We start from the raw sequence: 15,585 nt of genomic DNA on the forward strand, positions 1-15,585 counted from the left end.
GATCCGTGGCCAGTCTAACAATGTCTTCTAATAAAATACAATATAATATCGATTCCTCAATTCGGATACCTTATAATGAGAATATAGCATATCGTTAAACATACATATCTATGAATAATCGTTCACGCGTTTTCATTCGGTCCGTTTACCGGTCGTGCTTATGTTGTGCAATTATTAGAAATTATTAGAAAGAGACAGTGAAATAAATTGAGAGTTCATTGACCCTGCCAGGATATCAGCTGTTGATGCTCTGATCGGTGGATCTACCCGGTGACACAAATATTTTTTATCGAAGCTAGTTTTTTCATGAATCAATGGGTAAGTTTTATTTAAGTTGTTTCCATATTTTTAAAATTATACGTACGCAGCAATTGATTTATTTCACTTCAATGAGGTACTGCATTAGATATTTTATTCCAATTTTATCCCATTTCGTAGGGAAGGTACTCATTCGTTTTAAAACGTGAATTTATTCATTTGCTTCATTAGAATAATCGACAGAATGAATTTTCGTAAATTTATTCTTTTTCCTTTTTGAAGGCTTAAAATAAATACAAGATACTTGGTCTGGGTAAACAACAACTAATTGGTTTATCTCCCATTCACGAATTACGAAGAACTTAATATTATTCTTAACTTCTTAATTCATTATTCAATTTAACTTTCACCTAATAGCTTCCTGTTATACCGACGATATACCGACGTTATACCGACGTTATACCGACGGTATCGATACGTTTGTTCACGACGACGATCGGCCGTCATATTCGAAGCTGTCGCTCACGCTTTCGCGCGCCCGGTCTATGCACGTTCTCATTGGTCAGTGTTTTTTGCTAATAACTCGAAAATGGAGCCTCAGCCAATATTTTGGCAAAGGAAAAAGTTGTTCAGAATCGCCCCACCTACCACCCCTTTTCGGGTCCTACACTAATTGCGGGACACCCTGTATATATATATATATCTTGTAATTTTGTTTCAAAATTAATTATGTAAAGTATTCTTTTCTTTTTTCAAATTACATATCATTTATATTGATAGGTATAATTGAGTACAAAAAAGGATTTTAGTTATTGTAAAGTTTAATTAATTTACGTTTTGTAAAACTGTAAATTAAACTAAGGATGGGAGGTATCAGATACGCGTACAAAATTCGTTAAAAATAGCCTTTTACTTTCCTTCTAGAAATTTCGTCAGAAAAAACAAATGAGGCGCGGTTTTCATGCTCGGGCAGTTCCAGTTTTTCTTTCACACAGAGCATTTCGTTTAATCTTCAATTAATTAATTTATTCATTGTTAAAAGTATTTTTCTGTATAACTTTGGTTTTCTCAATTTAATTTTTGACATTGAAAGAAAGATTTGAACAATTTCAAGTATTGTTATTCATCGGGATTACGACAAGTAGGAGAGACGACTGCACGATAGTATGTCACCGATTACAAAAAATAAATGGGTTGTGAGAGTTAGTATTGATGTAAAAAAATACGGATCAAACTTACATTTAAAGGTGTATTGGCGGTATAAACAAAATTGATGTCACTTTTGGTTACATCCTGATCTGTCTCCTTGAATTATTGAATACGAGGATGAAATTAATGTCAACATTTTGGGTTTGAAATCTATTAATACACTATTTGGAAATGTCTGATACTATCTCAACACAATCTATTAGCAGTCACATTTTATTGTCTTTTTTTTACCTAATACACCATCTGAGTGATTTCGAATTGGTTCAAAAGCTCTTCGTTCAACAGCTTCCTGAATATTTTACGCTGTTTATGAATGTATGGGTGACAGCAATAAATGTCTTTCATTGCATTGAGTATTATTGCATTGAATTTTGCGCATAAATTTAATGTTAATAATATGATAATTTAAACAAACCACGTTTTTCAATTACGTAAACATAGATGACCTTTTGTACTGTTTCGTCAACATTTTTCGTTACCCTTACGCTGTTAATTCGTTCTGTTAATATTCTTTATCGAATACGAAACTACGTAGTTACAGTTATTCATTTTACCAAATTAATATTGTTTTCTTTTTCTCTTTAAGAACATACGTTTATATTTTCGTTATTCACCGCCATAGAAGACATTATAGTGTTTATATTGTATAAAGCGACTTTGAAGTTCTTTGCACCGGCAATATACTATTTTAACATTTAATATTATACTTTTAATATGTGTACTCAAAATTCATTGCAATAACGTGGATGGTTTATCGTGACGATGAGTTCGTAGCAATATATGTCTCAGGAAGGGATCACTAACCTACTTTGTCTATAAATACAGTAATGTTCCCTTAGTGGTTATAAAACGTAACAAGAACCCGACCACAAACTGTGCAAGTATATGTTATAATTCCAAGAAACGTTTATGTTTCATCGATTCGCTCACCACGACGTTATGTTTGGCAAGAAAGGAGAAAATATGCGAAGGATTAAGCTGGAATATCGAGCGACTATTTCCACGAATTGCTAGAAATGACCCCCGATGATTAAGTAAACAAGGTATCTGACAACAAATGTGCATTACAGTATATTACAATTTTCAAAATTATACACATACAAATGCCAGTACAGAAACACATTATTTATACATATATAATTCCTTCTTTAAATACAATAGTAAAAAAATATCAAAGTATGTAGGATCTAAAAGAAACATAACCTTGTAAGTAATAACATATTTTGTCAGTTACAATTTTTTTATAATTTTCATATTATTTATTATGCTTTTTTATAATGATTAGTAAATGTGGATTGTAATGAAATATTGGTGCAAGTCATTTACTAAAGTAACGATAGAGTAACATACTTTCGCATGTGTTATGCAATGAAAAATTATTGTTCTACAAACTTTTTTATTAGCTGTAAAAAATCTGAGGAAGAAAATATAACACTGTTTATTTAATAACATTTTAATATTTTTTATTTAACCTTACATTTTTGCGCAAGTTTGATTATTATTAATATGTTAAGAAAAATTTAAAAAATTATCTGCGGTAAGTCTTGATTTCTGAAATATTACAACTAAATTCTAACAATCATTCTTAATACGCTTTTTCCGGAATGTTACAATTGAATATTATATTATGTATTTCTAAACAGATCTAACTTCTAAAAATTTAGAACTCAGTCTTATAAGGCACTTCTGATTTATTCAGATATGTAGTGGTTTAGCTTAAGTTCGATTTCCAAAATTTTATTAAAGAATTTTTAATATTATTGGTTTTGATCGAATTTAAAAAATTCTTTCTAATCAAACCTAATTTCTAAAAGGTTACGATTGAATTTTAATTATTATCTTTTATAATGAAAATGCCTTTCTATACTTATCCTATTGTATAAATATCCTAGTACTACTATGTATAGTAAACAGTACCTAGTAAATATCCGAGTATCTACATATCCTATGTATTCTATGTACTATTCAGAGTTGGAATAACAGCTCACAGGATGACACAGAAGCAACAGACGTCTTTGTTCTAGAGTTATAAACTAAATTCGAGTATTCAAATATTTGATTTGTTGCAACTTCATTTTGTTCACTCTATTGACTTTTTTGGATTATGCAAGTTTATTAGTACACGCGACTCTGTCAATAATTAATAAATACGTGCGAGTCATACTTTTGAGCTTATAACGAAAACAGATGGGCTCTTCCACAATATAAGTAACATAAATTACATTTCTTTTAAGCGCAATCTTCCCAGCTCTGAATAGTAGGTACTAAGTCTATTTATTGTCCGCGAATCTGAAATTGATCGTATTTAACCGTCAATGCGTTATATTTACTATTTACAATGAACATTTTATATCATTTTTAGGTCCCTTGGGGTGTCGATACTTTGCTCGAATGCGAATGAGTCGGCTTTGAGCTCATCTTCGGTGTCTTTCCAGAAACTGAACACAAGATTTGTTTATATGCCTCTCTATAAAGTTTGTTAGTGCCAGCATAGATGAAAGGATTGATAACGGATGAGGCCCATGCTAATACAGATGCAATCACGTGTAAAATAGGAATTTTCATTTTATCGTCGATTACGTTAGCCAGCATCAGTGGCATGAAGCACAACAGGAAGCAGAGAAATATGGTTAACATCAGTCTAGTTACTCTTGAGTCTTCCCTTCGTTGGAAACCTACAGATTTTTTCCTCGAAATACCTGCATGCGTCTTTAAATTCTGCCTACTTTTCCTCACACGCCAATAAATGCATAAATAAGAAACACTTATCACAACGCAGGGTACGATAAATCCTAGAGCAAACAGGAACTTCTTCGGGCTGGTGCCGTTCTTCTTAAGGATAGTGCAGGAAAATGTTGTCGGTTCCAAGCCCAAAGTTCCCCAGAAACCGAGTAATGGTGGCAAAAGCAAAGAAAAACTGAGCGTCCATATGGCGATTAGCATCAGGATGATTCGTTGCGTTGTATACAGCTGCGCGTACATTTCTGATCGTGATATTAATATGTACCTGAAATTTAAATTTCGATTAATTATAAGTTTCTTGTTGTTATTGTTTACAATGTTAGGGAAACATCCATTCATACATAATAATATCATCACTATACATATTGTCATCGTAGCTTCTCCCTCTGTGCATTCATTTCACTCATATAAATTGTGGTGCAAATGCAATATTGAATATATGTGTAAAACAAGAAAGTTCATGTTTGGAAGGTAGGTATATTTAACTAATTATAACATAATAAGTTTACCAATTTAAGTACTATCATGAACAGTAAATGTATGTCTTATTTTAATTATTGGTAAAAGTCTTGCATCTACTGATCACATCATACGGTATCATGTAATAAGAAAACAAGTGGGAAACACCGAAATTAATTATTTTTAATACACTTATTTCTCGGTTTCTCAGAAAATCGTGTAAATTAAAATCGTACAAGTTGAAATTATCGTTAATTAAACCAGTAAATTTAAATTAAATCTTGTTATTCATTTTAGTCAGGAAAATGTACAAGATCTATTCATAAATGATCTATAATATAAAAAAATAAAAAATATAAAGTTTTATTCTTGTATTTGAACTGACAAAATGTTTAGTTTCACCAGTTTTTTTTTTATAAAAACTGGCTTCCTTACTAAACTCGAAATTATGAAATATAACAAAAAAAGATGTTTGACAAACACATAACGTTGGATCTCATAAGAAAGGAATATTAAAAAAAGGATATGTTGGAATAAGCCAACACTAAACTAGGGGTTTTTTTTTTGGACAAAGACCCAACCACTAGGCAGAAAATTATAGAGCAGGCACAGTACGGAATAGATGTGAGTTGTTTGGAAAGAATGGTGAATCAATCGGAGTACAATCAGAGTTGCCCGTTTTTACTTAAGAATTCGAAATAAAATAGTTATCTTAACAAAAAATTATTTTAATAGTACATTATTTTCAATATAATATTGGTTATAGAAACCAAAATAAAATACGCAAAATATAAATATTTGTCCTGTTAATTATTTAATGTAAACTCTACTAGATAAGGAGCGCAGCCCTTTTAATTCTTAAGCTTTATTTTTGACATTATGCAGTTAATCATCTTTATTTTGCTCAGAATAACTCATGCTATATTGCTTATAATCCTTTATTTGTTTAAGGAAGTTTAAAATAATGTTCTCTAATAAATGTATGCCTAGGAAACATGTGACTTATCGCCTTAAAATTTCACTGATGTACAAATATTATTGTTTATTTATGGTAAAAGAAAAGTAGGAAAGATTATATACAGAAAGTTGCATGCAAAACAAAGAGTAAAGTAAAAGGAGCCTTTTGCTATAAATTCTCGGTAGAAAGTTCTGTATACTAAAAAAAACTTTTTGCAATTGATTAAATAAATGTATTATAAACAAAATATTTTCATGCTACAAATATTACCATCTTGATTTTTTTGCTAAATCATGAAAATAATTTAAAAAACAAATTTAATATTTGGGACACTAAAAATTGATGGATAGGACATAAATATTGTTTAATTACTGAGTCATATGAATGTTTTCAGATTCAAATTAATTTAAAGCTTTTTCTTTCACAAATGTAGATTCTTATTATTTCTTATTATCTGAAAGTAGACATTTCAAATAAATGTATTTAATTACAATTCCACATTGTCTAAATATAAAAGAAATTGTAATTATCTCAATTACTTTTTTAATAATTCAACCATTGAGATATGCTCGGTTTCAGATGTAAAACTTAAGAACAGAAGCAGCATATGATCTGAACACTTTTGAATTCAGTAGCCGCCTCTGAATAAAGATCTTCTTTACGACTTTATTATTTTATGGTGAAAATTACACAGATGCGTCGAATGAGTTGCTCTGTTATTTCACTGTACTTATTGTTAGAAACGTAGTGAAATGTTCGCTTTATTGCCAGGTCATTCGTGACCGACACGACGCTCGTCGTGGTAAAGGTTGCCACCCACTTGATATAATAACATCAAATAAACGATGTTTATTCATCAAAATACAGATACCATATCCTACATGTATAACGTATAAATATTAAAACGTTTTCGGCAAGATCGGTAAGGTGGGCAGAGACCATTGCCGATGTCAGTACTGCCCATTGCTGCTGAATGTAATCTATGTAAACGGTTATTTAGTGAATTTGACCCGTTTTAATGTGCATAAAGTGAGTGGGCAGAGTCAGTAATAATTACTTCTTTGCGAACTTTGCCCGATTTAAAGTGAGTACTGTTGACAATAATTTTGTGTAGGATGACGGTAAGTCGTTTCTGCTTTATTTTAGAAACTGCTATTTATTAATTTAATAAAGTTAATTAATAATAATTATGAAATATTTATTGGACCCCAACTTATTGCAATCAAAACATAACTACTATAGAATTAGTTTGCTTTTCCCTAAATAACCTTTCTGCTAAAATATATCCCAACGTTCTATATGGTGAGCATAATATTCAGTGTACTATTAATATTTTTGCTAAACAATATACCTATGTATATAGCATATTATACTTTATTAAAATATGTCCACTATATCATTATTTACTTTTTAATCGACTTCAAAAAAGGAGGAGGTTACTCAATTCGATCAGTATTTTTTTTTTTTTCCTATGTGTGCTCGCCGATTACGCCTAGCTGGATGGACCGATCGGAACGAAACCTTTTGCATCTGGTAGGTTCTGACTCCCCATTGGTACCATTATCAAAAAATTTTTCATTTTTTAATTGCAAAGTATAGTTATTGCAAAAAAACCGGCAACTTTTGAAATAAACTTTTCTCGATTTTAGTGCGCTTTTAACATCTTATCACGGACATGATTTTGAACAATTTTGTTCATATACAAATTTCGCGGAAAGCTTTAGTTTTCGAGATATTAGCGAAAAATTGTTGAAAAGTTTTGAAATCAACTTTGGACGATTTTAATGTCCTTTTAATATGTTATCAGGGGCACGATTCTGAACAACTTTTTCCTTATCCGCAATTAAGGGGAAGCTTTAGTTTTCGAGTTATTAGCGAAAAACTATTGTTACTAATACAGTATTCACTCCGTAAATGTTACTTTTGCCGGTCTCGATTGTACATTTACGGTAGAGGTCCTACATTCTTTGTAGTGTGCCGAACGTAGAAAGAGACAGCCATGCAAAAGACAAAGAGGGATAGAGTTTCGAGCGTTCGGCAAACATGAAAGACTCGTGCGTGTTCTGTCTTAAATTTAAAAATTAAAATTCTTTATTTTTGGTTTTTCGTCAATGAAACTTTTACCATCGTATTTGTCTCGTTTTTCTGATTAAAATGACACCAAACACGATATGATTACGATCGTAATTACTTATGTAACAAGCCATAAAAGTTTGGGATGTAACATTTACGGTAGAGGTGCGAATTCCTTCTAAAGGCTTGCTATACAAGTAATTATGATTTTAATTATACCGTGTTTGGTACCATTTTAATCAGAAAAATGAGACGAATACGATAATCAAAGCTTCATTGATGAAACTCCAAAAATAAAGAATTTTGATTTTTGAATTTAAAAGGCAGAAGACGCACGAGTGTTTCATATTTGCCGAACGCGTCAATCTTCTGCTTTTCTTTCTTTTCCATTCGCCGTCCTCTTTTACGTTAAAAACTTTAATCACTCGTTACACACACAATTGTTAACGTAATTATATCATGTTTGGTGTCATTTTAATCAGGAAATCTAGACAAATACAACAGTAAAAGTTTCATGAAAAAATAGTAAGAAATAAGAAAGTTACAATCTTTTCCTTTGCTTGCATTAGTTGTGTCTCACCGATATTCGATCCTCGTCGTTTCGGCGACCGATCGTGTTTCATTCCTGACTGATTTCGAGGGGGATCCCCCAGTAGTGGGGATACAATTTTAACATTTACGGTAGAGATCTTTTTAACATTTACGGAGTGAATACTGTATATTGAATTCTACGTATGCCTCCGTGCCTCTGGTGGTGTATGAGTCAACATGCAATCGCCGATTTTATTTACCAATTTTACAACAATTAATAAAAAAAAAAAATTGAAAAACGAATATCCATGTTGTCTTTTACTTAATTATGTTCATGGCATTTACGCGGACAAAAAAAAAGCCCGGAAGAACTGTCTCACAGTATCCTATAAAATTCTCCCCATTCCACTAAAAAGCGTGAAATAAAATAATTTTAAGAAAAAAAATACACCGACTTCGAAATGCACTAAAAAGTATAAAATAATTTCTATTTCATTCAATCATACAATTACGTCACAGATATGAATGAAACCTATTTACTCGTTAGGTAGTGTATTAAATACATTTCAACCTTTTCGGAGGCGGCGCAAAATTAAATAACATATTCAAAATAATCTTTTAATTTTGCGCCGCCTCCGAAAAGGTTGAAATGTATTTAATATAATACCTAACGAATAAATAGGTTTCATTCATATCTGTGACGTAATTGTATGATTGAATGAAATAGAAATTATTTTATACTTTTTAGTGCATTTCGAAGTCGGTGTATTTTTTTTCTTAAAATTATTTTATCATCATCACAATATCGAACGAAAATAATTTTCCACATTTTATCCGTTACTTCTTTGCCATAACGAATAAACGTATCGAATAAATTCGATTTATTCTGATTTCGTTATTTCTTATTCAGGAATGAATGGTAATTCAAGAATAATCCAGATTTTTTATTCATTATTCGATGTAACTTTCATCTAACAGCTTTCTATTATACCGACGTTATACCGACGTTATACCGACATTATACCGACGCGGTATCGATACATTTGTTCACGACGACGATCGGCCGTCACACTCGAAGCTTTTGCTCACGCTTTCGCGCACCCGGTCTATGCGCGCTCTCATTGGTCAGTGTTTTTTGCTAATAACTCGAAAATGAAGCCTCAACCAATATTTTGGCAAAGGAAAAAGTTGTTCAGAATCGCCCCACCTACCACCCCTTTTCGGGTCCTACACTAATTGCGGGACACCCTGTATATTAGATGGCCAAAGAATTATACTCAAGCCAATTTTTTTAAAAAATACGCAGCAAACGCAACTTTAATTAGTTTCACAAGGATGTTGATACGTGATATATTGGTAAGTTACAATATATGACAAGTCTGTGAATAATGTGTTATTGTTACCGTGAAAGACCGAAATTGGAGAATATCGACTTTCACCGGTGAATGTCAACACATACCAAATATGTGGAAGATCGAATATTTTATTATATTCTTGTACATTCGAACCCTCACCGGTGTATGTTGACAATCACAGATATGCTCTGGTGGAGGTTCAAAAGAGAGGAGTCGACAAAGAGCCGACTGGCTCTCCCCCGACAAATTCTTCGTTCTGCTGGAAGTCGGTCAGCTTTGTCAGTCTTATGTGTAAAATTAATTAAAACATTTATTAACGAATCAATATTTAAATATTTAATTAATTTACACGCACGTTTTTAATAGTTCGAGGATAACATAAGACTGGTTATAAATTAATTGAACATTCACGGCATTCATGCGTTTTTCAACGAACACTCGTCACCACTTTCAACCCTCATTCACTCCATTCACATTTCAAGGGATAATTATAAACATTAATAGGTCATACAATTAATAAAGAACCAATAAATCCCTACATATGCAAGCTTTGATGATGCGAGCAACGTTTTCTTAATTTTTTTTTCCGATATCGTAATTTATACTAACTGGATACCGCAGTAAATCGTGATTTTTTTTTTGAAATGTTAAATGCATTAATTGCGGGTAAATGAGAAGACAATTGTTTTTATTTTTCTCAAGAAAGGTACATAAAGTCTAAAATACTTTCTGAAGTGGTTAGGTTAAATCTCCGACGTGTTCAACATTCACCATTAGTGCATGGTAAATGTCCACATTTACCGGTGTAAGTCAGAAATAAGGGTATTTAGTAAATATTTCGGACATATACCAAGCGACTATGTGAATGTTGACATTCACTGGTGAAATTCGACATTCTCCAGATTTTAATGTTTCACTACATATCACATAAATCTTTTTTCTAGAATAAGAGTGGATGTGGATATAAGTGTGCGTTACGTATTTCTGTGTTTAGGTACTCTATTAGTGATTGAGTGAAAATCTTAATTTCAGTCATTGTCATATTCAGTCATGCCTAGTCATACTCAATAGGTACTGTTTTTTTATGTATTTAGAATTGTAAATAAAAAAGACAGAATATAAAAATATTAAATAATTGTATTTTCTTGTACAATATAAAAATACTTTATTTAAATATTCAATTTTTATCTTCAATTAGACATATTATGGTTAAAAAAAAATGTACTGTAACAAAATGAACAATGTACTATATTGTAACATTGCAATAAATGTACCTGTTCATTTCGATTAGTCAAAATAATAGAATATGGAATTTTTTGTTTGAGATGTATTAGTTACACCACACACCTAGTACTGAGCAATGTCGATTTTACCCACATTAATGAGGACTATGGCCATTAATTATTTATTTTTGCGAACTTTAACAATAATGATCAATACCGAAATCACCCGAGCAGTAACAATTCTATCCACTTGCGGGTTTTATCCATAATGCAGGCATTATTATGAAAAATTTACTACTGTAAAAACAGTTCTACATGAAATAGTATTATTTTAACACGAATAAATGTAAATAAAGTAACACGAATAAAAGTAATAAAAGAAGAAGATATTGGATATAAACACATATACGAATACGGAAAAAATAAAAAATAACAGTATGAACAGTTGGTATTTATGTACCTGTTTGCTGACGGTTAAAAAATATATAATAATCGGAACTTTCATATAAAAAATGTTATCGCTATCAATACGATATGCAATGTGTCGATGTACTGCTCTGAATAATTAGATATACATATACAGGGTATCTCTAGGTTCGATCTCACCCTTATACTTCAGAAAGGAATAAATATGGATAAATACTTCAGACAAAAGTTGTAGGATATTAAAGAGGCCGTAAGAGGGTGGCAACCAGTTAACCTTGAATGATCGTTTAAAATGCACGTGGATGATATGTTCAGTTTGTTAAATAGAACCATTTTTTATTGCATATTCTTGTAACCTTCAACGAGGTGTTCTCAAAATGTTACCTACGTTTGTTTTTTAAACAAGTCATTTCCATGATATGAAACTTCAAAGTTGACACATAGTAAATGGCGTAAATTTAATCGTGTAAACTTCGTGCGGAACAATTTGAGTAATATGAACACTAACGATGTGGGGTCAGATTTTAGAGAAATCCTGTATATTCTATATTTAATTTATATACCTGGTCTTTGCCAAGGGTACATTCCACATACAATTTAGCTGTTATCACTTCACCATGTACTGCATGTATCTACTGATATTCGAAAGTTCTTTCCTAACATTTGTAATTATTTCAAAAACTTTATAGATTTATTTTTATATAAAATAATTTTTCACTCTAGAAGTAGTAGATATAGTTGTGAACCAGATATAGCATAATCATAACGTTGGTCAGATGTGAAATATACAAAGTTCAATTTGAAGTTTCCACAAAAGCCGTTTAAAATGGTGACATTTAGTACATTGTATGTATAGTAAATATTCCAAATATTTCAAATATTAATTAAAATTTTTTAATCGAGTGTAGTATCGGAGCTAAATTCATCAAAATCAAAAAGTGGTGCATCATGATGTGCTAATTTGCAAACTTGTTATATAAAGAAGATTATATTTTTATAATGAAGAAGATTCCTTTTGCATTAACTAGTGTAAATTATGTGGAATTATAATGTCGTCCATACTTGAAATTTTAGTGTGCATAAAATTCCATTTTTAAAGAGGAAATCATTTTACTACTTTCTTTAAAATTTTCGAATTTTCAAATCCCTAAATTTCAAATTTCTAATTTTTTTAATTTTCAAAGTTCCAAGTTACCGAATTATTAACAACGAATATTTTCAAATTGCCACATCCACAAATTCTTAAATTTTTAAATAAATATTTTCAGATATTACTTATTACAATTATATTTCCTAAATTTTCAAATTCTAAAATTTCCAAATCCCTGAGATTCCACATTTTTGTATTTTTAAACCTCCAATACTCTATATTTCTAAATTATCGAAGAAAAATGATTATGATCTAATCGCTTCGTTCTGAAATATGTTGTAATTGTTAAAATTCCATACATTACTCTTTGACTGCAACAAATCGAAGGGCTAATAAATATGCAACCCTGTAGTCATAAAATGAGACTGTATGATATATTTTTCCTAATTACGCCTACTTTTATAAATAATGATTATTCTTAAGTTTCCACATTTTTCAAATTTCTAAATTGTGTGCATATATGTATATGATAATGTCGTGTATAAATGCGTGTGTGTGTTGACGTATAATGTATGTAAATATTGTATCGAAATTTATATTATGTTATATGTATAATATAAATATTTGCTTGTGTACGATTCTATAGATATTAATGTACTTATTAAAACTGGTAATTGTGTATGCGTTTATGCTCATACGCATATACGTTCTCCCACACACATACACACACACTACACCCAATATTAACAAGATATGCATATAAACCTACGAAATAGAGAAGAAGACATATATTTATTTAAAATAGATTTCAGTACATTGAAATTCTGACTTCAGAACTCCATTTTCCTTAACCCTTCTATTTTTAGTGATTATAATATAGAATGAATTTGTTTGGAATTATAAATACTACAACATATTTGCTTCAGAACGAAGCAAATTGACTAGGTCAGTTTTTCCCTATACGTTGTATTGAATTGTAAATATTTGTTCCGTTTTATATGCTTATCAAATGATGATAATATCATTTTTCGTTTTTTTGTTTGTTGACTATCCTAAACTAACTTAAATGTCCCGAAAGAGTGATGCAGTGATGTTTAGTGTTTGATTAATCTCAGTCGTTATCAACTGACAGTCACTATCAATCATTTTCCCTATTTTATCTACTATTGCAGTAACGGGATATCTAACGCGATGCGAGATGCACATATAGCATCTAAAATGCGTTTTTACTTTTTTGAAAATAAAAAAAGATACGACAGAAATATTTTTTATTTCCTGACATGATTAACATTTTATAAAAAGTACTAGAAATATGCACGAAAATAATTGCCAAAATATAATTTTTAAAATGCTAATATTGAATACGAGGTGCGATCATTAAGTTCCGGGATTGTGTCTGCTGTGACCAAACGGATCACACGATTGACATGCGCTCGCAGAACATAAGAATAACAATCTTCGAGACATATGACACGAAGTTTGGAAGCGATATCTTCATTCAATTCTGTGTTATACAAGCTTATGGTAGCATGCGCACGCTCTCCTTTACGAAATCACGATGAACTCCAAGTTGGAACAAAGGGACATAAAAAAAAAGAAACATGGAAAATGGTCGCCCTTCCTCGTATTCACCAGATTTGGAACCCTGTTATTTCCTTTTGTTTCCCAAAATGAAATTAACGCTCAAGGGTCGCCGATTTGACACCGTGGACGAGATTCAACGCAAATCGCAGCAGGTGCTTGACACGCTTCAACAAGAAGACTTGTAGGAAGCTTTCCAAAAATGGCAGAGGCTCTGGGATCGGTGCATAGCTGCACCTACTTTGAAGGGGATAGTAGCCAAATTTGAAACAGGTGACTTTATCTGCGGGACTAGTTCCGGAACTTAATGATCGCACCTCGTATATCAAGTTAGCAACAGGTCGGAAAACGATGTTAACGTCACCGTGCAAAGAGAACGAAGCGAATATGACAACTCAATATTATGCAAGATCTTTTCTACATTTTGAAACTTATAAATTAACGAGTTTTCAAACTTCCCAATCTTTAGATTTTCAGATTCCCATTTAACAAATTCCCAGGCCTACTTGTTTCATTTTTAAAATATGAAAGCTTTAATTTGAAGTAAAATTATTGAAACACAAGATCGATCATATTAGTTTTTCTTGCATGCATGTGAATTTTAGCAAAATTTAAATAAAAAGTATTACTAACACTTAAATAAAAGCATTAGTCTGCAGAAGTACATCACTTGAGAAGAAGAACAAATTACTAGTATCATATTCATCATGCATATATATGATACTATTTAAATGATTAATACATGATTCAATCAATTGCATAAAGTTTGTAAAAATGTATTTCGAGAACGTATTTTAAAATAAGATAAGTATCATGCAAGGTGTACAAAGCGTTATACAAATCGTCACCTTAGAAGCCTCAAAAACGTTAGAATTAGTATTAAAATTAATGCAATTTAATTTAATAAAGAAACTGGACACGCTATCGAAATATTATAAGTTACTAAAATTTTAAAAACTTAGTTTACAGGAAAAATGAATTTTAAATTACAAACCGATTTATTGTAATCGCCACCATACTAAGCAAAGATACTGCCACGTTCCCATAGAAGAACAGCGGAAATATTTTGCATAGAGTATCACCAAGCACCCACGCCTCGTTTAAATATCTGCTTGCAGTCAGTGGCATATTTACGGCAGAAAAAATCAGGTCTGAGATGCTGAGACTTATAACGAATGCAGTCGTGGCATGTCGTCTTAGTCTTGTGTATTTTAACAGTGCGATCACTGTTACCAAGTTACCTGCAATTCAGAAAAATATGAGTTATAAATAATGCTTCATATATTATTAACCCTTTGTACTGTATTTTTGCTGTTGGTAAGTAGCAATACTTTTCAATACTTTCCTATACTTTCTAATTGAACAGTTTGATGAATTTTTTGAAATTATTACTCTTCTATTATTAAATTTCGCTATTGTTTGTTTTACTACTTGTACATATCACACGTACCTTGGGAATACCCAAGAGAAACTAAATTTTCTATCAAGAATTGTCATATGAAGCGAAAGCGTTTTGATGATGATGAGATGAAGAAAAAGATGATGGAGGGGCTATTAAGCATCACAAAAAATGAATTTAAATAATATTTTGAAAAATGGAAAAAAATATTAAACGAATGTATTAGTGCAAGTAGAGAGTACTTTGAGGGAGATTGTCAAATGGCAATAAATAAGTTAGAA

General features: G+C 31.2%; 1 protein-coding gene across 1 annotated transcript; it reads right to left on the reverse strand.

Moving 5' to 3' along the window:
• Nucleotides 1-1,284: 1,284 nt before the first annotated feature.
• On the reverse strand, nt 1,285-15,149 carry Tre1 (Trapped in endoderm 1). The gene is made up of 2 exons (XM_003707454.3): nt 14,900-15,149; nt 1,285-4,474 (listed from the first exon to the last, which is right to left on the reverse strand). Exons 1-2 carry the CDS (start codon nt 15,031-15,033, stop codon nt 3,826-3,828), a joined length of 783 nt encoding a protein of 260 aa, XP_003707502.2. The 5' UTR covers nt 15,034-15,149; the 3' UTR covers nt 1,285-3,825.
• Between the last annotated feature and the right edge of the window lie 436 nt (nt 15,150-15,585).

The sequence above is a fragment of the Megachile rotundata genome, chromosome 12 (genome assembly GCF_050947335.1).
Source record: "Megachile rotundata isolate GNS110a chromosome 12, iyMegRotu1, whole genome shotgun sequence".
NCBI lineage: Eukaryota > Metazoa > Arthropoda > Insecta > Hymenoptera > Megachilidae > Megachile > Megachile rotundata.